This window comes from Myotis daubentonii, chromosome 9, assembly GCF_963259705.1.
Source record: "Myotis daubentonii chromosome 9, mMyoDau2.1, whole genome shotgun sequence".
NCBI lineage: Eukaryota > Metazoa > Chordata > Mammalia > Chiroptera > Vespertilionidae > Myotis > Myotis daubentonii.
The window spans coordinates 42,464,512-42,487,943 of NC_081848.1; the positions used below are offsets into that span (position 1 = coordinate 42,464,512).

The window sequence follows — 23,432 nt, forward strand, 5'->3', positions numbered from 1 at the left end:
CCTCGAAGTATCCCTTGGTCATGCTTTATTTTAACATTTCACTTGGTCTCCTTTTTGGCATTCATGTATGAGTGTCTTGTCATCCAGATGTTTTCTGTTTTGTAAACTTTGCAATAATCCCAATTCAAAAAGAAAATGTTATTTCTGGTGTTACGAAAAGTATTAGTATGTCCATGTTCCCACAGGAAACAACTGGGAGTATATGTCCCTTGATTATATTTTAGCAGTATTTGTTTTCCCCCATTGGCGGCTGGAGAATGGGGGTGAGAGCCAGAGACTTTTTATTATTCACCTTTTTTTGGTATGTTTTGAATTATTGAACTAAATATTCTCTACTCTCAAAACTAAAATTTAGTGATTTTGTATTGGTAACATTTTACTGCATGTCTGTTAATATAAATGTTGTAAAAATTCTTATTAGTTGAAGATAAAATATCATTTTAGGCTTTTAATTAGTCTTTAGTGAAGTTATTTTTATTATTAATAGACTTTACAGTATATTTCCAATATGTATAAATATTAAGAATACTTGATTCACAAACTTCTCTTTTTCTTTTCTTTTAAAAAAATTTTTATGTTAATCCTCACCCGAGGATATTGTTTCCATTGATTTTTAGAGAGACTAGAAGGGAGGTGAGAGGGTGGGAGGATGGGAGGGAGGGAGGGAGGGAGGGAGGGAGGGAGAGAGAGAGAGAGAGAGAGAGAGAGAGAGAGAGAGAGAGAGAGAGAGAAACATTGATGTGAGAAAGACACATCTATTGGGTGCCTCCCATATGCCCCAGCGGGGACGGAGATGGAACCTGCAACCCAGATATGCCCTTGATTAGGAATCGAACCCGAGACCCTTCAGTGGGCAGGTTACCACTCTGTCCATTGAGCCACTCTGGCCATAGCACAAACTTCTCTTCATAAAATGACTGGTCTTTAGCTCGTTGTAGATTGGAGTTGGGGAAACAGGCTGTGTGCTACTTTCTTTTCCTTCTAGAATTTTGTCCCCAAAGAGGCAAACATTTAAGGTGTTCAGATTCCTCTCTAGTCTCAAATTTTATTTTATCTGACTTTATCCAAAGGTTCTACATTATAGTCATTTAAAATATTTTTTCTGTGGTAAGATATATTTTGCATTATTAGCCAACTTGCTCCATGGGGAACTGTTTAGTCTGTGTTACTATAGAGGTATTTTATATAAATAGTTTTCTCAGCTATATTGAGCTAATTGAATATTTTTAGTATTCTATTTTCAACTCTTGCATTTTTAGCTCTACCTCTTTCTGTTTTTCAAGTGGTTCTAGTTGTTACACCATGCATCTTTAATTTATCACTGTATACTTAGAGTTAATATTATACCACGCCACATAAGATGCTTACAAACAATTCAGTACCTCCACCCCAGACTGTGCTGCATACTTTATAAACCTTATAATACAATGTTAGTTATGCTTTAAACACAGTGATCCTTTACAGAGATTAAGAGAAGGAAAAGGGTCTTTTATGTTTACCAATTTTAGCTCTCTTCTTTCCTTCCCGAGACCAGCACATAGTTTAGAGTTTCAATCTGGTATCATTTCCTTTGGGCTGAAGAACTTCCTTCAGTTTCTACTGCAGTTCTGCTGGTGACAATTCTTTTAGCTTTCACTTATCTGAAAGTGTCTTTACTTCACCCTGTTTTTGGAAGATAATTTTTGCTGGATATAGAATTCTGGGTTGACAATTGGCCACTCCATTGTCTTCTGGCCTTTACTGTTTCTGATGGAAGTTAGCTATTATTTATTTACGTGTTCTCTTCTGTGTAATGTGCCTCCCCTCCCCCCATAGCTTTTTCCTCATTATGTTCGGTTTTCTGCACGTTGAATATGATGTGAGCAATGGGGTATCTTCACTTGGACTGTACTGATTTTTTTTTTTTAATCTATAGGTGATGTTTTTCAACAAAAATTGGGGATTTTAGGGTCATTATTTCTTCAAATATTTTTTTCTGCCCCATTCTCTGTTCTTTGCTTTTTGGACTCCGAGTACACATATGTTAAACTGATTTTAATCTGTGTTCTTTGGATTGACTAATTTCTGTTTGTCTCTCCTCTGTAGTTTAAAATTGACCTTTAAGCCCATCCAGTACAGTTTGCATTTCTGATATTGTACCTTTAAATGCTAGAATATTTATAAAAGCTGTCTTAAAGCTCTTGCCTGCTGTTTCCAACATTGCAGTCATGCCACGGTCTGTTTCCATTGAATGCTTCTGTGATTATGGGGCATGTTTTCCTGCTTATTTGCATATTTAGTAATTTTTTATTAATTGGGCATGTGGATGACACATCATAAGAAGTCTCTGTTGTGTTGTCTTTCTTTAGAGAAGCGGTTCTCAACCTGTGGGTCGCGACCCCTTTGGCAGTCGAACGACCCTTTCACAGGGGTCGCCTAAGACCATCCTGCATATCAGATATTTACATTACAATTCATAACAGCAGCAACATTACAGTTATGAAGTAGCAACGAAAATAATTTTATGGTTGGGTCACAACATGAGGAACTGTATTTAAAGGGCCAGAAGGTTGAGAACCGCTGCTTTAGAGAGTGTTGAATTTGCAGGCTTCAACTGAAAGCCTGAATGCCCAGGGTGTACAGCTATGTCTCCACCCTGGCTGACCTGGAATTCCACTTTAAAAAAAATGTTTGTATTGATTTTTAGAGAGGAAGGGAGAGGGATAGAGAAATAGAAACATCGACAACAGAGAAACATCATGGATTGGCTGCTTCCTGTACAACCCCTACTGGGGATCAGCCCTGCAACCCGGGCATGTGTCCCAACTGAGAATGGAACCTTTGACCTCTTGGTTCCCGGGTCAACACTCCACCACTGAGCCACACTGGCTGAATGAATTCCACTGTTTTGCAGAAATGTGCAGCTCCTGGTATTTGTTCAGCTCTCAGGCGTGACTTTACTACACCTCATGGAATCTCACCCTGGCTTATTCGTAGCTCAGTACTCAGAAGAGGGTGGTTAAGGGACCCCCCCGCCCCGCCATACAGATTTCTGGGGCCACCCCTTTTGCATTGTTGCTTCCTTTCCAGGATCTGTCCTATCCATTCTAGCCCACTCCAGTGGCCCAGAGCTGAGATCTCTGCCTCTCAGTTCAGTGAGACCATCATGCTTGGCTGAGGCTCCACTTCCCTGTGGTACAGTTGGGAAAGGGTCCCAAGCAGAAAGCTGGAGCGGTTGTGATTCACACCTCCTGTGTGCTGGCTGTTTCATGCCTGAACAGAGCAGAGTTATATATTTTATCCAGTTTTATGGATAGTGCTTAGGAAGGCTAGTCTGGTGCCAGTTACTTCATCATGGCGAGAAATGGGAGTCTACTTCTCAGATGTATTGGAGGAAGATATTTAACTGTCTTTAAATACATAAGTAAAATTATGTATTTATGCATATTTAATATCTATATAATCTTAATCCTCTGCTTTTGGATATATGGGTTTAGATACTCCATATCTAAATGTATGTATACTGTAGCATAGGAATTTTTTTAAACAGCTTTATTAAGATATAATTCACATACTATGTAATTCACTCATTTAAAATGTATAATTTGGTGGCTTTTGGTATATTCATCCATTACCACATAAACTTGAGAACATTTGCATTACCACACACACAAAAACCCCACATCCCTTAGCCATTATCCTTCCCCTCTCCCTCCATTTGCCCAGCCCTAGGCAACCACTAATGTACTTTCTATAGATTTATTTGTTATAGGCATTTCATATACATGAAATGGTACTGTATGTGGTCTGTTGTAATTGGGTTCTTTCTCTCAGCATAATGTTTTCAAGGTTCATTAATGTTGTAGCATCTATCAGTACTCAATTCCTTTTTATTGCTAAATAATATTCCATTGTTTGTATAAATCACATTTTATTAATCCATTTATCAGTTGATGAACATTTGGATTGCTTTGCTTAAGTGTTTTTCATGTATATCTGTTTTCATTTCTCTTGGGTTATACCTAAGAGTAGAATTGCTGAGTAATCTGCTTTACTATTCTAGCAACTGCCAGACTGTTTTTCAAAGGAACTATACCATTTTACATTCTCACCAGCAATGTATGAGGGTTCCGATTTCTCCATATCCTGTCAACATTTGCTTTTGAACATTAATTATACTTGTATATCAAAGCCTCCTAGCAACTATGCATTATATTATTATTAGACTAGAGACCTGGTGCATGGATTTGTGCACCGAAGGGGTCCTTTGGCCTGGCCTGTGGGGATCAGGCTGAAAACGGCTCTCTGACATCCCCCGAGGGGTCCCGGATTGCAAGAGGGTGCAGGCCAGGCCAAGGTAGCCCACCAGTGCACGATTGGGGCTGGGAGGGACCATGGGAGGGCTCCAGGGCGTGTCTGGCCCATCTCGCTCAGTCCTGATCGGCTGGACCCCAGCAGCTAGCTAACCTCCTAGTTGGGGCGTCTGCCCCCTGGTGGTCAGTGCACATCATAGCGACTGTTTGAACTGTCGGACACTTAGCATATTAGGCTTTTATTATATAGGATCATAGAACTAAGAAATGGAAGAACTGGGTTTTAACCTGGGTTTATGTGACTTTAAATTTTAAGCTCTTCCTCTCATTGAAAACTATCTCTACAGATGTAGCTGTTAAAATCAAGTGAAATTTTCATAGTATTCCAAGCAGTGAGAGAGCTTATGTAGATATTTTCCCACCCTTTATTGCATCTTGGCAGAAATCCATTGAACCTAGAACATCTTTTCCCTGGTTTTGATAGCTGTTTTCTTGAAAATAGAAGGCAGTTATCTTTCCCTTGGGATTATTTTAAATAATTGGGAGCACAGCATTTTCAGTGCCCACCATGTCCAGACATTATAGATCAGTGGTTCTCAACCTGTGGGTCGCGACCCCTTTGGCGGTTGAACGACCCTTTCACAGGGGTCGCCTAAGACCATCCTGCATATCAGATATTTACATTATGACATAACAGTAGCAACATTACAGTTATGAAGTAGCAACGAAAATAATTTTATGGTTGGGTTACAATGTGAGGAACTGTATTTAAAGGGCCAGAAGGTTGAGAACCACTGTTGTAGATGGAGGATGTAGTATCTTGTTTCAAGAACTGCTACGTAGAATAGACACCAAAGAAGAGGTGTAAGATTCAGTGCCCTGCATAACTTTCAGTCTGGCTGAGTAGTGGAAGAAGGTCATTGTTTGCGGTTTCATGTTTTTGTTTGTGTTTTTTCAGATCCAGGATTGTTGAAAGATTGTGTGAAACACTGAGCTTTTAGGGATTGTTTGGCTCTTCTGATAACTGTATATGGGGTTTAGGTTATATTTTGAGATATTTCCATAGTTGAAAATGCTCTTACCTGTCTTTTTTGCTGTAAGTTAAGATCAGACAGTTTTGTGGTGACTGAGTGAAGGAGACAAAGTTTCTGAATGAACATAACGTGAACATGGTGTTCAAAGGTGAACTTGATTATGAATCTCCTGACAACATGGTTTTGGCAACTTAGATAGTATTGATAAATCTTTTTTTTAAAATTTTTTTTTATTGCATAAAGTAATACAAAGGGTATTACATATGTGTCCATTTCCCCCCCCCCCCCCGCCCTAGACAGTCCCCTAGCCTCCCCTATCCCCCAGTGTCTTATGTCCATTGGTTATGCTTATATGCATGCATACAAGTCCTTTGGTTGATCTCTTACCCCCCTACCTCCTGTCCCCCAACCCTCCCCGGCCTTCCCGCTGCAGTTTGACAATCTGTTTGAGGCAGCTCTGCCTCTGTATCTATTATTGTTCAAAAGTTTATAATGGTCTCTATTATCCATGAATGAGTGAGATCATGTGGTATTTTTCCTTCATTGACTGGCTTATTTCACTTAGCATAATGCTCTCCAGTTCCATCCATGCCGTTGCAAATGGTAAGAGTTCCTTCCTTTTTAGAGCAGCATAGTATTCCATCGTGTAGATGTACCACAGTTTTCTAATCCATTCATCTCCTGATGGGCACTTAGGCTGTTTCCAGATCTTAGCTATGGTGAATTGTGCTGCTATGAACATAGGGGTGCATATATCCTTTCTGATTGGTGTTTCTGGTTTCTTGGGATATATTCCTAGAAGTGGGATCACAGGGTCAAATGGGAGTTCCATTTTCAGTTTTTTGAGGAAACTCCATACTGTCTTCCATAGTGGCTGCACCAGTCTGCATTCCCACCAGCAGTGCACAAGTGTTCCTTTTTCTCCACATCCTCTCCAGCACTTGTCGTTTGTTGATTTGTTGATGATAGCCAGTCTGACAGGTGTGAGATGGTACCTCATTGTTGTTTTGATTTGCATCTCTCGGATGATTAGTGACTTTGAGCATGTTAGTATTGATAAATCTTAATGGAAATTCATGTTTTTATAGTCACGTACCACATAACTTGTTATGTAGCAAGGTGTTTTTTTGGCTATTTAATTATGTTTATTTTCAACTTTTTGGCAATGTACATAAAATAAAAATACACCACAAATAGCTTATAATCAGCTCATATTGGGTGATAGAAATGCATATAATATCATGATACTTTATATTAGTAAATTCACTTTAATGGGAAAAATCTTTACATATTAGAAACCAATAGGTTACAAAAGTTACTGAAATATTTTTACCTAGAATATAAGTTGCTTTTAGCCCATTACAATGTTTCATTTTGTATAGCTATATGCATTAAAACAAATATTCTCCTGAGGAGACATCATAATCCTAAAATTGCTTTCAGGAAAATGACCAGATTTCAGTTCCATTAGTTTATAAAAAAATATAAATGAATAATAACAAATTGTAAAACTTTGTTAAAATTTTTAAATGGTTTTGACAATGGCCTATTTTGTTAATATGGCTTTTGTCATTGATCTAGACCTAGTCTTTATATGTTAGTACACATGTATTGAAAGTAAGTCTTCAAAACTATCCATTATACATATTTATCATTTTAAGGGAGGAGAAAGCAAGGAAAAAGACTTCAGTGTTTAATTTTATGTAAGTAAATGCCAGGCTGAAGGCTGTGAAAGGTTTATGATGTATCTTTCAAATGTACAATGTAATTCATGGATAAAGGAGTAAGATATATCTTGCAGTAAATATGTTTAAAGATAAATCATGTAGTAAAAGATTGTGTTAAATGGCAGGAATTTTCATTTGATTACAATGTTTTCTCTGCCATGATCTGAAAGGAATATGTGTCCCACTTTAATAAAAAATTATCTGACTAATAAATGTCGCCCACTCTTTCGCTGGCAAAGAAAACTTGGCATCTTAAATTGGGTCTTGAATGATATATCATAGATGAAACATTTAAAGTCATGGTGTTCAAAGGTGAGCTTGATTATGAATCTCCTGACAAGATGGTTTTGGCAACTTGGTTAGTATTGATAAATCTTAATGGAAATTAATGTGTTTATAGTCATGCACCACATAACAAAATTTGGGTCAATGCCGGACTGCATATACGAAGATGAACCTGTCTATAATAATAAAAGTGTAATATGCAAATCGACCGAACAACCAAACAGCAGGACGACCTCCGGATGACCTTCTGGACGACCATGCTATGACACCCACTGGCGCCAGGCCAGCCAAGGCGGGTGCGATGCGATTGGCCGGGGGCCCGGCCATTGCCCCATGATCACCCTGCAGAGCGAGGCCTAGGCCGCTGGCCAGCAGGGTGATTGATCAATTGGGGGGCTCCATGATCACCCCAAAGAGGGAAGCCCAGGCTACCCGGCCCCTGGCCGTTGCCCTGCAGCAGTTAGCCTGGGCCTCCCTCTGCCAGGGCAATCCATCATGAAGCCCCAGCCAACATGGGTGGGGCCTACCTCTCTGAAGTGATCAATAGTGGGGCTCCCGGACTGTGAGAGGGCACAGGCTGGGCTGAGGGGGACCCTCCCCCACCCCCGAGTGCACGAATTTCATCCACCAGCCCTCTACTACAGTGATGGCGAACCTATGACACGCGTGTCAGAGGTGACACGCGAACTCATTTTTTTGGTTGATTTTTCTTTGTTAAATGGCATTTAAATATATAAGGTAAATATCAAAAATATAAATCTTTGTTTTACTATGGTTGCAAATATCAAAAATTTCTATATGTGACACGGCACCAGAGTCAAGTTAGGGTTTTTCAAAATGCTGACATGCCGAGCTCAAAAGGCTTGCCATCACTGCTCTAGTAAGATATAATGGAGCTGACAATTTTCTATTGCCTAGCAGTGTTGTAGTGTTGTGGCACAACACATTGCTTACGTGTTTGGGATGATGCTGGTGTAAACAAACCTACTGCACTGCCTGTGGTATAAAAGTATAGCACATATAATTATGTACAGTACATAATACTTAACAATGATAATAAACAACTGTGTTACTAGTTTATGTATTTACTATACTATACTTTTAATCTTCATTTTAGAGTGCAATCTTTCTTATAAAAAAAGTTGGTTGTAAAACAGTATGCTGTATTACACACGGCTGCCTCATACAACTTGTGTCTACCATATCTCTTGATTGCATTATTTTTATCTTGTGTGTGATTTAATCTTGTGTCATTGTGTACAGTAACGTGCTGTACAGACTTGTCGCCTAGGAGCAATGGGTTTAATCATACAGCCTAGGTGTGTAGTAGACTGTACTATCTAGGTTGTGCAAGTGCACTCAGCGATGTTCATACAATGACAAAATTGCCTAATGGCACATTTCTCAGAATATGTTCCTGTTAAGGGGTGCATGACTATACTTAAAAATGCAGTTTTAGCCAAAGCCGGTTTGGCTCAGTGGATAGAGCGTCGGCCTGCGGACTGAGAGGTCCTGGGTTCGATTCCGGTCAAGGGCATGTACCTTGGTTGCAGGCACATCCCCAGTGGGAGGTGTGCAGGAGGCGGCTGGTCGGTGTTTCTTTCTCATCGATGTTTCTAACTCTCTATCCCTCTCCCTTCCTCTCTGTAAAAAATCAATAAAAATATATTTTAAAAAAATGCAGTTTTATGTGGTACATCTACACAAGGGAATGCTACACTGCTGTAAAAAAGAAGGAATTCTTAACACTTGCAACAGCATGGATGAAACTGGAGAGCATTATGCTAAGCGAAATAAGCCAGTCAGAGAAAGATAAATATCACATGATCTCACTCATTTGTGGAATATAATGAACAACATAAACTGATGAACAAAAATAGAACCAGAGTCATAGAAGCATCGAACAGACTGTGCAACCTATGAGGGAAAGTGGGGGGTGAGGGGGTAAGAGAGCAACCAAAGGACCTGTATGCATGCATATGAGCATAACCAATGGACACAGACAGTAGGGGGGTGAGGGCATGTGCTGGGGGGTAGGGGCAGCCAGGAAGAGGTCAAAAGGTAAAAAGGAGACTCATGTAATACTTTAAACAATAAAGAATTTTTTTGAAAATGCACTTTTTGTTGGGGGTGTTTAACCCCTTTTTCCTCAGGGTTTGTGTGTGTGTGTGTGTGTGTGTGTGTGTGTGTGTGTGTGTGTGTGTGTGACAATATCAGCACTTTTGAAGAATAAGAGGACATACTAATCTCCTATCATGTAGTTTTTACTAAAATGACCTGATACTATTTAAAGGCTGCAATGTTAGAAAGCATTGGAAGATTTCTTGTGACTCCCTTCATATTAGACCCTGGGCTATTCATGACAAACTTGGACTTTGATTTCTTTGTGATATAAATTATCTCTTTTCAGGTAACTCAGTTTGATGATATTTTTTAAAATTTTATTTATGGTGCATCAAGAGCTGAAAGGAAAATAAGATTAAAGATGTCCAATTAAAACAAGTCAGTTGGTCAACACATGCAACTAGAAAAAAAAGGCTTTATTTATTTATGCATTTATGCATTTATGTAATTATTTATTAAAGAAAAGGATTTTGAAAATGTTCTGAAATTGAGTTTAGAGAGAGAGGAAGGAAGAGGGAGAGAGAAAAACAATGTGAGAGGGAAACATTGATCAGTTGCCTCCCATAGTGCCCCAACAGGGAATCGAACCCACAAGCTTTTGGTGTACGGGATGATGCTCCAGCCAGCTGAGCAACCAGGCCAGGGCAAAGCAGCTTTATTTAGGCTGCATTTGATAAATGTGAGAGGTGATGCTCCACAACCACTTTGAAACCACTTTGACATTGGGAAGTATTGAGTGGGGGAGGGAACTGGGGAAGGATGATTATGTGATGAGGAAGATCATAGAGCTTTTTCCAAACTCCTGAATATTGCTATCACACTGTGAAGACATTGTCTTTGAAATATTTTTAATTCCCAGAAGTAAAAATAGCTTATTCAAATGTAGGTGCCAACAACACATTGTATTAGTAAGAGTCACCTGTGAACTTTACAATATTACAGATGCTTAGGTCCTACTCTTAAGATTCAGAGTTGGTACATTTGGGGAAAGAACTGGACACTTAGTCCATATCTTAGCTCTTGTGAATAATGCTGCAATGAACATAGATGTGCAGATCTCTCTTAAAGATGGTGATTTCATTTCCTTAAGATATATACCCAGAAGTGGAATTACTGAATCATATTGTAGTTCTATTTTTTATTTTTGAGGAACCTGCATACTGTATCCATAATGGCTCTACCAGTTTACTTTCGCGCCAACAGTGCACATTGACCAACACTTATATCTTGTCTTTAGGTAATAGCCATTTGAATAGGTGTGAGGTAGTATCTCACTGTGGTTTTGGTTTGTATTTTCTAGATGATTAGTGATGTTGAGCACCTTTTCATGTACTTGTTGGCCATTGTATATCTTCTTTGGAAAACTGCCTTTTTTATTTTTTAGGCCCTCTGCCTATCATTAATAGGATTATTTGCTGTTGGTTTTTGCTATTGAGTTATATGAGATCCTTATATATTTTGGATATTAACTCCTTATCAGATATATGATTTACAAATATTTCCTTCCAATCCATAGATTGCCTTTTCGTTTTGTTGATCGTTTCTTTTGCTGTGTAGAAGTTTTTAGTAAAATAACATGGGTGTCAAAAGGTGTGTGCATATGTTTGTGAGTGTTCATTTATTTATTTAAAAATAAGGACAGTAGCCCAGCTGGTTTGGCTCAGTGGATAGAGCATCGGCCTGTCGACCAAAGGGTCCCGGGTTTGATTCTGGTCAAGGGCATGTATCTTGGTTGCAGGCTCCTCCCTGGTTGGGGTGCATACAGAGGCAACTGGTCGATGTGTTTTTCTCACATCAATATTTCTCTCTGTCTTTCCCTCTTTCTTCCACTCTTTCTAAAAATCAATGGAACAAAAAATAAAAGTAAATATAAGGACAATATTTTCTTCAAACACAATACAAATTTTTAGTAAAACATCAGAAAATATAGAAAGTAAAATGAAAAGAAGAAAGTGAAAGTCTGTAATCCCACTACCCAGATAAAACTTACATTATTATTTTGATCTCTCTCTCTCTCTCTCTCTGTATATATCTCTATATATAAAAGCCTAAGCAACCGTTATGACTGGACAACCGGCCGGTAGCTGTGACGTGCACTGACCACCAGGGGGCAGATGCTGAATGCAGGAGCTGTCCCCTGGTGGTCAGTGCACTCCCACAGGCAACCTTCCCCAGCCAGCCAACCTCCCGTGGTCCCTTCCCCCGGCCACCAGGCCCGATCGGCCCCGATCTCCAGCCAGGCCAAGGGACCCCAGCTGTGCACAAATTTGTGCATTGGGCCTCTAGTGTGTGTGTGTGTGTGTGTGTGTGTGTGTATAAAAACAGAGACATATAATCCCAAATACCCACAAATGTCCATGTGTATATCTCTATATATAAAATACAATATATAAATGCTTGTATGCAGTGTGTGTGTATATATATACTTATATATATAAAATACTAGAGGCCCGGTGCATGAAAATTCAATCACTGGAGGGGGAGTCCCTCAGCCTGGCCTACCCCCTCTCAGTCCGGGAGCCCTCAGGGGCGGGAGGCGACATGGTGATCAGGGGAAGGTGATGTCCCCATCACACCTCTGCTGCTGCCACTGCTGGCAGTGCAAGCCTCGGCCGGCCCTGGTTACCTGAGCCTTGGGAGGCCCTGGGCAGCTGGGGGGCTGAGGGGAGTTGGGAGCTCTGGAGGCAGGTGCCCCAGCAGGGCCGAGGGGACTGGGCACCACCATCTTGTGGCTGTGAGCACCACCATCTTTGAGGCGTGGCAGTCAATTAGCATATTCCCTCCTTATTGGCTGATGGCGCTGCCATCTTTGAGGGTGGGGCAGTCAGTTTATATATTCCCTCCTTATTGGTTGTGGGTGCCGCCATTTTGCGATGGTGTGAGGGTCAATTAGCATATTCCCTCTGTATTAGATAGGATAGTTTATGTGTTTCTTAAGAAGAGTATACTGATTGTATTTTAAAGGGCTATTTTTATAATGTGCAGTACCCCATAAGGAAAATGTTCTTGCTCAACTCTTTTTTTTATAGTAGCAAAATACACAGAATATAAACTTTATTTTCTTAACCATTTTCAAGTGTACAGTTTAATGGTATTAAAGACATCCATATTGTTTTGCACCCTTCACCATCCATCTCCAGAACTTTTTATCTTACAAAACTGAAACTCTATGCCTCTTAATTAATAACTCCTCTGATACCCTCCTCCAAGCCCTGGCAACCAGTATTCTATTTTCTGTCTATATAATTTTTGTATACTCCAAGTACCACATATAAATCATACAGTGTCTTTTTGGGATTGAATTATTTTATTTAGCATATTATCCTCAAGGTTTTCATATTATAGCATTTGTGAGGGTTTCTGTCCTTTTTTTTAAATCCTCTCCTGAGGATCTGTTCACTGACTTTAGAGAGGGAGGGAGAGAGTGAGAAAAATCGATTGGTTGCCTCCCCCACCTGCCCCAGCTGGGGGTCGGACTCTCAACCCAGGTATGTGCCCTGCCTGGGAATCAAACCTGCAACTTTTTTGTTGGTATACAGGACGATGCTCCAACCAACTGAGCCACCCAGTCGGGCAGTTTTCTACCTTTTTAAGGCTAAATAATAGTTATTCACCCAAAACAAATGTAGTAAGATTTTAAATAGTTATAATTCTTAGATAAGAAATTAATAGTCATTTTGGTAAATTTAAATAATTTGAATTAAAAGTGGGAATTTTGGCTTATTGCCTTTTTTCCTAGTCAGTCTCTTTTCTTTATATTTTTTCACTTTTTGCTGTCATATCTCTGCCTTAATGAAGTGCTTTTAAGAGCACACATATCTGGCGTGCATAGGAAAGTCTTTACCAGACTATTCAAGGTAAATTGTGCATATTATATATATCATTGACTCTACCTTGTCTATGGTTTATAAGGTACACTGTTATTTCATTACTGTTGCCATAGAAGAAAATACTACCAATAATTATTAAAAGATGAATCCCAATGTAATAAATGTTAAAATGTGAAAAGTGTTTGCTGTAGAATCTATGAAATATATGGGTATGGAAAGGGTGTTCCCATCGTACCACACATGTAGTAGCCTTGTACTTTGTTTTGTAACTCTTGTAAAAAACTGGGAAGAAGGAAATGATTTGACTATTTTTTCATGATGAGAAGCTGCTCAGAACTTGATTTTAAACTTGTTTTCTGTAGTTCCCTCTACATTGGTAAAGTTAGTAAATTTTGTTTTATTTTAGTGCCTCCTATGCACTAGCCATTCTAATAGCAGTAGCTAACATTTATATAGCATTTATTATGTGTTAGACACTGTTTTGAGCACTTTATATATTTTAATTAACTAGATTTTACATTATCCCTGCAAGGTGGTATTGTTACTATCCCCATTTTACCAAAGAGGAAACTGAGGTACAGAGAAGTCAAGTGACTTGACCAAGGTCATACAGCTAGTAAGTGGTGGGGCTAGGATTTGAATGTAGATTGTCGGACTCCAGAGGAGTCTGTGATGTCAGCAGTATTCCTAGGCACATAAGATGAATGAAAATTGTTCCTTTCCTTAACACAGCTTAGCAGGTACAATTTGAGGGTGTGGTGGTAAATTTACATAACATTATTATAATACTTTTGGTAATGAATTCTTATTTGTGTTTTTAGGACATTCAGTCAGAAGAAGGCTGCTATTGAAAGAGAGTATGCACAGGTAAGCTTGGATATGGGGGTCCCACCCTAGGTAGACCTGTTCTTTATAAGGTACAAGGGCAGATATGTTTGTTGGAGAGAAGCCTTGGTATCCCTGCATTCTCCTTTCCTTCATAGTTCTGGCTAACCCCTTTTACTCCATTTGAATCTTCACGACTACAAAGAAGGTCATAAATCAAACCTTTTAGATGGAGATAACACTTAAAGTATTTACAAATATAAATAAGAAGAATAATTTATTCTCCCTTATATATCCCATTCTGCAGTTTTATGAGAAGTTAATTGTTACTTTTGTACAATCAGGCATTTTTTTCTCATTAGTCCTTGTTGATAGAGAATGATGTGCTTTCAATGGATGGTATGGCACAGAAAATTTAAGCATTTAAAAAAATTTTTTTAAATTAGAATCAGACAGCTAAATGTGCCAAGAAAAATTATATTGATATATCATTTTATGGATATGTAAGAATTAATAACTTACCCTTCCTTGGATAAAAACAACTTAACATAATTTGGAAATTTGGCCCTTGTAAGCAATTACTTTCTATGTGAAGTAGAATTCTAAAATAGATCACTCCCCTCCACCCCAGAAATATGATACCCCTTCAAAAAATTAGTATTTATAACAACATTTAAAAATACTAGAGAATATTAGAAGGAAAAATTAATACCCAGGAAATGCTGTACATGCTAACCACTGTTGCTACTGCTGCTATTGATAGCCTACATAATAAAAGCCTAATATGCTAAGTGTCCAGTCGTCCGGTCATTTGTTCAATCAAAGCGTAATATGCTAATGATATACTAAGGCCATCAACTGCTCACTATGACGTGCACTGATCACCAGGGAGCAGACAGTCGACCGGTTGACCAGTCGCTATGACGTACACTGACCACCAGGGGGTAGATGGTCGATCGGTCAACCAGTTGCTATGATGTGCATTGACCACCAGGGGACAGATGCTCCAATCAGTAGGTTAGCTTGCAGCTGGGGTCTGGCTGATGGGGACTGAGTGAGATGGGCCGGACACACCCTGGAGCCCTCCCGGAGCCCTCCCGTGGTCCCTCCCTGGCTGGCCAACCTCCTTCGTCCCCTGAGGGGTCCTGGACTATGAGAGGGCACAGGCTGGGCTGAGGGACTCCCCTCCCCCTCTTAGTGCACGAATTTCATGCACCGGGCCTCTGGTTATATATAATGCTGCTGTAGACATTCACATATTAGTCTTTACTTGGACATATGTTGTTAAAATCTTGAGTGTATACCTAGGATTGAAATTACCAGGTCATTAGGTAAGTTTATGTTTAACTTTTTAAGAAATGACCAAACTGTTTTTCAAATTGGCTGTACAGTTTTCATTCTCACCAGCAATGTATGGAGGTTCCAATTGTTCCATATCCTCATAAATATAGGGTGTCCCCCCAAAATGTATACACAAACTTATTATAAAGGTCGTGTTTACTAAAATACATTTCATTTTCAAAATTGAGCTATCAGCTGTTAAAGTGTGTATACATTTTTGGGGGACACCCGTACTTAACCATTGTCTGTCTTTCTAATTACAGCTATTATTGTGACTGAAATCATTATGAATAGTGCCTCTGCAAACATTCTTGTATGTGTCTTTTGGTGACTATGAATGTTGTCTATTGGGTATATTCCTAAGGAGAAGATTTGCTGTGTCATAGGTATATGTTCAGCTTTGGAAGATATTTTGCAGTGGCTTCAAAGTGATTGTTGCAATCACTACCAGCAGCAAATGAGAGTTGTAGTTGCTTTAAACCCTTGGTTTTGTCATGTTTTTTATTTTAGCCTGTCTGGTATAAATTGGGGTAAATGTGGATTTGATGAGCATTTTCTAGATGACTAATGAAGCTGAGGAACTTTTCGTATGTTAATTGGACATTTGGGTGGTTCATATAGAGAAGACCTGTTAAAGTCTCTTATTGGCCTTTTTCTTATTGATTTATAGTGTTTATATGTTCTGCATTTGAATCCTTTGTCAGATGTACAGGAGTGGGCAAAAGTAGGTTTACAGTTGTGAGTACATGAAACACAATTTATTCTTTTTTTTCCCCCTTTATTGAAGGTATTACACATGTCCTTATCGGATAACCCCATTGCCTACCCACCCCTAACCATCACTCGTGCCCTTACACCACCCTAGTGTCTGTGTCCATTGGTATGCTTATATGCATGCATACAAGTCCTTTGATTGATCTCTTACCCTTCCCACCCCCTTCCTCTGCCTTCCCTCTGAGGTTTGATGGTCTGATCAATGCTTCTCTGTCTCTGGATCTGTTTTTGTTCATTAGTTTATGTTGTTCATTATATTCCACAAATGAGTGAGATCATGTGATATTTATCTTTCTCTGACTGGCTTATTTTGCTTAGCATAATGCTCTCTAGTTCCATCTTGGCTGTTGCAAATGGTAGCAGTTTCTTCCTTTTTACAGCAGCGTAGTATTCCATTGTGTAGATGTACCACAGTTTTCTGGTCCACTTGTCTCCTGATGGGCACTTAGGCTGTTTCCAAATCATAGCTATTGTAAATTGTGCTGCTGTGAACATAGGGGTGCATATATCCTTTCTGATTGGTGTTTTTAGTTTCTTGGTATATATTCCTAGAAGTGGGATTATTGGGTCAAATGGCAGTTCCATTTTTAGTTTTTTGAGGAAACGACATACTGTTTTCCACAGTGGCTGCACCAGTCTGCATTCCCACCAGCAGTGCAAGAGGGTTCCTTTTTCTCCACATCCTTGCCGGCACTTGTCATTTGTTGATTTGTTGGTGATAACCATTCTGACAGGTGTGAGATGGTACCTCATTGTTGTTTTGATTTGCATCTCTCAGATAATTAGTGACTTTGAGCATGTTTTCATATGTCTCTTGGCTTTCTGTACGTCCTCTTTCGAAAAGTGTCTATTTAGGTCCTTTATCCATTTTTTGATTGGATTGTTTATCTTTCTATTGTTAAGTTGTATAGTTCCCTGTAAGTGTTGGAGATTAAACCCTTACCGGAAATATCATTGGCAAATATGTTCTCCCATGCAGTGGGCTTTCTTGTTGTTTTGTTGATGGTTTCTTTTGCTGTGCAGAAGCTTTTTATTTTGATGTAGTCCCATTTGTTTATTTTCTCCTTAGTTTCCATTGCCCTAAGAGCTGTATCATTGATGATACTGCTTCGGCATCTCTGAGATTTTGCTGCCTGTGGATTCCTCTAAGATTTTTATGGTTTCCCATCTTACATGGTTTCCCATCTTACATTTAAGTCCTTAATCCATTTTGAGTTTATTTTTGTGTATGGTGTAAGTAGGTGGTCTAGTGTCATTTTTTTTTTTCATGTATCTGTCCAATTTTCCCAACACCATTTATTGAAGAGACTGTCTTGACTCCATTGTATGTTCTTGCCTCCTTTGTCAAATATTAATTGAGCGTAGTGGTTTGGGCCGATTTCTGGGTTCTCTATCCTATTCCATTTGTCTATATGTCTGTTCTTATGCCAGTACCAGGCAGTTTTGAGAACAGTGGCTACAATTTTTTCTTGTATTATTTATTAGTATTAGAACTGTAAACCTAATTTTGCCCACTTTGTATGTATTATAGATATCTCTTCAATCTCATGAAGAAATGTTATGTTTTATGGCTTGTTTTTTATCTGTTTCTTTTGATGAAAACAGTTCTTAATTTTATTGAAATCTAACTTATTTTTTATAGTCAGTGTTTTTTAAGTTCTATCTATATATATGTATAAAAGGCTAAGTGTCCGTCCGACTGGCAGCTGTGTGCGCACTGACCACCAGGGGGCAGACGCTCAATGCAGGAGCTGTCACGACGAACACTGGCCATTTAAAAATAACTGGCACCGCGGACCAGCACCAACAAACCAACACTCGGCTTCCCCCAAGTGGGACACAGGCCCCGCCACCACCCCGGTGTGACAGCCCACCAATCGCAGCCAACACTGCTGAGACCCCATGCCGCTTAATGTGGCCCACAGCCCAGCCCGAAAATGGTGGCTGTGGGTGCCGGGTAATGACATCACATAGCAACATCTGGCTTCCTCTCCCTAGCAACTAACCTCCTTGGAGTTTCTTCAGCCCAGGAACAGGACTTGCTTTATAGCCAGGTGCAAACATTTCACACTTTAACCAAATGTCTGTGAAGCATTTTCCTGTGCCTCTTCTCATTTGATCCTCACAGAAGTCCTGGAGTAGGTAAATAGGAGACTCGGTGGAATCCTATTTTCTTTTCACTAGCCAGAAAATGGAGATTCAGAAAGTTCAGAAACCTGACCTGACTGAAAAGAAGTAAGAAATGGTGGACCTTGAAAATGACTTAGGTTTTCTCACTGCGCAGAATATAGTCAAACACTGCTACAGTTAAATATTTTACCCTTTGTTCTCCCTGTGTTACCTATAATAATAATCTGCTTCGTGTTGATGTTTACTGCTGTGTTGCTGACAATGACCTGAAAGAGAAGTTGGGGTGCTTCACTGAACTGGAAAAAAGTTTAGCTAAATCAGAAAGCAGGTCTAACTTATATTCTATACATATAAAAGGCTAAGTTGACATGCATGCGTGATACATATAAAGCTCTTACTGGTGCCAATCGCACTTATATGAGCAACTGCTGTAAAATTTTTATTTCCCCTGTCAATTTTGTCAATTTTAAAATGGTCTTTAAAAATATGGTGATGTGTTTTGGTTCTTTTTAATTTTTTTAATTTTATTTCAGAAAGAAAGAAAGAGGGAGAGAATCATTGATCAGATGCCTCCTGCATGCCCCCTATTGGGGAATCTAGTCCGTGATCTGGGCATGTGCCCTGACTAGATTTGAACCGTGGCTTTCTGGTTCATAGGTTGATGCTCAATACAGTTCATTTACAATAGCTAAGATGAATGGGAATCTATGCTCTGGAAAGATTTACTACATTTAATTTAATTTTTTAATAAAGTATTATTTTAAAGTTAGAAGTCTATTTTAAAATCGACTAGTTTTCATGTGTTGAGAATATTTATTGAGCACTCTTCTAGGTACTGTGACTATAGCAGTGCCCAAAAAAGAAAGAAAAAACCCTAGCATTCATAGAGTTTATATTCTATAGTTGTATGTTATCTTTCAATTAAATATATTAACTTCTTTCTCTTTAAAGCCACTGATGGCATTATAGTCAGTTGAGAAAAATGACCTTTATAGAATTATTGCTAGTAGTGTATGTCGTCATTCTCTATACAAAGGATTGGTTGGCCAAAAAGGTTGAGTATTATTTGTGAAATTTAGAGAGCCAGCTCAATAGACAAGTAGTAGAAAGAAAAAGAACTCATGTGGGATTGTTCATATGACAGCAGTTTGAGAAATAGTACCTCAAGAATAAAATAATACTTCATAACCTAATATTTACACTTAAAGGACTTGAGCCCTGAATTTTTTCAAGTCTCTTGGTACTTTCCATTTTCTACAAGAGTATTAATGTTTATTTTTAGGCATAGTTTGTGAAATTCATTTAGTAATTCTCCAGAAATAACAGATGTGTTGCAATCTATTTATACAAACAAACAAATGAATACCTGAAAGTATAGGAGTCATATATGTCACTAAACAAAATTAAATGTTAGGGTAAAATCAACTCTGGCTTTTGACTGCAGTTAGCTAACCACTGAGGTGTTGGTAAAATCATTTGCAATACTCTAGCTGAAATTGCTAAAGGCAAGTTCTGTGTATTAATATACTTCCTGTAGTCTTTGGCAGAATGCTTCTAGTGAAGGAAGGATACAAAAGGTTACTGTGGCTGGAGAGAAAGAGCAGGAAAAGATTGTGGACTTTAAGGGCGGCTCCTTGCCTGAGGACAAACACAGAGCAAACACGGACACCCTGTCAAGTAGCCTGTGGTATCACACTCTTGAACTTAAAGTTTTTGCTATTTTTATTATTTTAAGAAATACATTTATAAAGAGTTGGGCATATTACCCATAAAGTTAGTGTTATGTGTATGTGGTAGGGTTCTTTTTTGGTAAATTTCATCAGCATAGAAGTTTAAACTATAACTTAACTCAGCTTTATGCAGTTAGCTCTCTGGCTATTGCTCTTAAAGAATTATTGGTAAACTTATTGGAAATGGTGGACTCTATACTTGGAGCTTGCTGTTCTGCCAGCCTTGTCATGTAGAACAATAAGGATAACTACCTGGAGAGAAAATTGAGGGTTATTTTCTGTCTTCATGTTGATATTTATTTTTAAAAATTATTTTATTTTTGTGTGCTTCAGCTTGCAGTGATGGTTAGAAATACATTTGAAGAGAAGAGTAGACTATTTTTTTCTCAAAATACTTGATATAGTTTGGTTTAAAAAAATTTTTTAAACTATTAAAAGAAGAAATGCTGACTATGAGTAAATATTCATGTTCTTGGGTACATAAATTTGCTAGTAAGTTTTGTCTTTTCATAGCTATTCTGCAGCACACATCATAAATGAGTGAAAGGAAATTATTGCTTATGCTGCCCCTATTCTTTTCCTCTCCAAATATCATTTGTATTAAGTTAGTGTTAAGCCAGGATAACACAGAGTATGTAGAGGGGAGAATTCAAACTCGAGCTGTGGTTTTGAACCTTTTTCTATGTTAATGTGCCCCCCTCCCCCATTTTACATAGGACATACTGGTCTGCACACGTCTTCATTCACTAGTTGAGTTTGGATCCCCTGTTCCAACCATTGATCAAAAGCCATGATTTTTTTTTAATACTTCCCCTGTCTCAATCTCTCTACGTAAGTTTCAGGGTATCTTGTGGACTCTAACTTTCTTTGTATTATAGGTTAAACCACATACATGAGATGTTTTGTGTTGGGCACTCTTCTAAGCACTTTATGTGCATTAACTCATTTATGTTTTTTCAATAACCCTTTGGGGTAATAACTGTTATTCTTATTTTATCGATGTGCAAGTAAAGTAACTTCCTCAGAGTCTTCTGTCCTCTGCTCCTTCCTCCCCTTCCCTTAAATAATTTAGTTCTGACCACATTTTGAAAAAGACCTTGGCAAACTGAAGGGCATCCAGAACAAGACCAAGGATGGTATAGGTCTGGAAATCATGCCATTTGTGAAAATGGTTGAAGAACTGCAGATTTTCAACAGCCTGCATTATAACTTCGTGTGTGTGTGTGTGTGTGTGTGTGTGTGTGTGTGTGTGTGTGAGAGAGAGAGAGAGAGAGAGAATTAACTATGACTAATTTCTTGTCACTCTGAAGTGTAGAACTAGGAACAAGGGGTAGAGAGATCAGGATAAACAAAAGATGTTTTCTAGTTAGAGCAGATCCAGAATGGAAGGAACTGTCTTCCGGAAGTGTTGAAGTAAAATAATTGGTAGATCTTTATGTAATATCACCTTTTCTTTCTCCTCCTCCTTCCTCCTCCTCCTCCTCTTCCTTTCTCCTCCTCCTCCTCCTCCTCCTTCTTTTTCTTCCTCCCCCTCCTTCTTCCTCACCCAAGGATATTTTTTCATTGGTGATTTTTAGAGAGAGTGGAAGTAGCACAGTGTAATGACTAGTTGAAAAAGAATTGGTCAGGTCTGGGTGGCGAGACTCTGGAGTAACTGAGTTCTAGGATGTGCTTCTACGGCAAGCATGAAAGTTCAAGAGTTAAAACCTCATTTATGCAAAGGAAGGAAACTGGCTAATGAAACAGATTGGCTCCTTCCAAGATGAAGGGTGCAGATGCCACCATGAGGCGGAAGTTAAAGTTCAGCATGTGGTCCTACAACTGGTTCAAAAGTTCACAGGTGGAATGAGCATAAGGTAAACCTCTTCATGACCTCCTGGCTCCATTTTAGTTCCCTTGACATATATCCTGGCAATTTCTACTCACAAAACTAAGACAATAAACTTTACTCTTTGTTGAGCTGTGCAGTATACATTTATGAAGATTATAAAGCTTGAATTAAAAGGTAGAGCAAGTTTTCCTATAGTGTAGAAATAATCTTATTTTGTTTTTGCTTTAGAGCAGCGGTTCTCAACCTGTGGGTCGCGACCCCTTTGGCGGTTGAACAACCTTTTCACAGGGGTCGCCTAAGACCATTGGAAAGCACATATATAATTACATGTTGTTTTTGTGATTAATCACTATGCTTTAATTATGTTCAATTTGTAACAATGAAATTGGGGGTCACCATAACATGAGGAACTGTATTAAAGGGTCGCGGCGTTAGGAAGGTTGAGAACCGCTGCTTTAGAGTCTCTGAACCTTCTTCCTAAGTATGGGCAATACCATTTATGAACCTAGATGTTTCATTTACCTGTTGGGAATCCAGAGTTATTTGTCAATCTGAGCCTCCTCAGTTCTGGAAAATTTTCAGTTCTGTCTGTAAATATTGCTTCTTCATTCTTTCTATCAATTTATTCTAAAACTTTCAAGTCTGTTAGTTGCTCTTTTGCATTTTTTATCCTTTATTCTATATGTTGCATTCTAGGTGCATATCCAATTTGACCTTCCCGTTCACTAATTCTCTGTTCAGCTGTGTCTGAGGGTTTTATCTTATCTGTTGCTTTTAGTGACCATATTCTTTATTTCTAGAATTTCTGCTTAGTTCTTTTTAGATATAAATGTGTTATATACATACATATGTGTATATGTGTACATATATATGTGTGTGTCACCAGTTTTTGTGTTAGTTCTGAATGTTTTCCTAATTTTTTCCTTATTCTTTTATAAGTGAAAATGATGCTTTTTAAAATTTCTTCATTTATTTTATTTTTCAAGTAGTTTATATGCAATGATTAGTTAACTTACTAATCATTACTAATCAAAACTACAATGAGATACCTCCTCACACCCATTAGAATGGCTATTATCAAGGAGGAACTGAATGAAAGAAGGTGAAGGGAGGAGAACCAAGATGGCGGCATAGGTTAACGCCGGAGTTTGCTGCTTTGAACAACTACTTCAAAAGTGAAACCAAAAAACGGAAGGGACATCACCCAGAACCACAGGAACGCTGGCTGAGTGGAAGTCCTACAACTAGGAGGAAAGAGAAACGCATACGGACACTCAGAGGAGGCGCAGTGCTGAAGTCAAATTCTGAGGTGCGGAGTGCGCGGAGCGGGCTGGCGGCGGAGGGCGCGGTTGGCGTTTTCAATCGGGAGGGAGTCGCAGACTCTGAGCACCAGATCCAGGCGAGTCTTTAGGGACCCAGACTCAAACGGCAGAAGCGGGTCTGTCTGGCTTCGGTCAGAGCGAGTGCAGCTTTCTCTCCGAGCTTTGCAGCGGGTGCTGGGACTCAGAG

General features: G+C 39.0%; 1 protein-coding gene across 2 annotated transcripts in view; it reads left to right on the plus strand.

Moving 5' to 3' along the window:
* FCHSD2 (FCH and double SH3 domains 2) overlaps nt 1-23,432 on the plus strand; it is a 178,275-nt gene that overhangs the window by 12,612 nt on the left and 142,231 nt on the right. The window contains exon 3 of one of the 2 annotated variants that reach the window (XM_059708535.1): nt 14,114-14,159. The exons of the other annotated variant lie outside the window; for it this stretch is intronic. Coding sequence (XP_059564518.1) covers nt 14,114-14,159 — 46 coding nt within the window. The remainder of the gene's footprint in view (nt 1-14,113; nt 14,160-23,432) is intronic. 2 annotated transcript variants of the gene reach the window in all.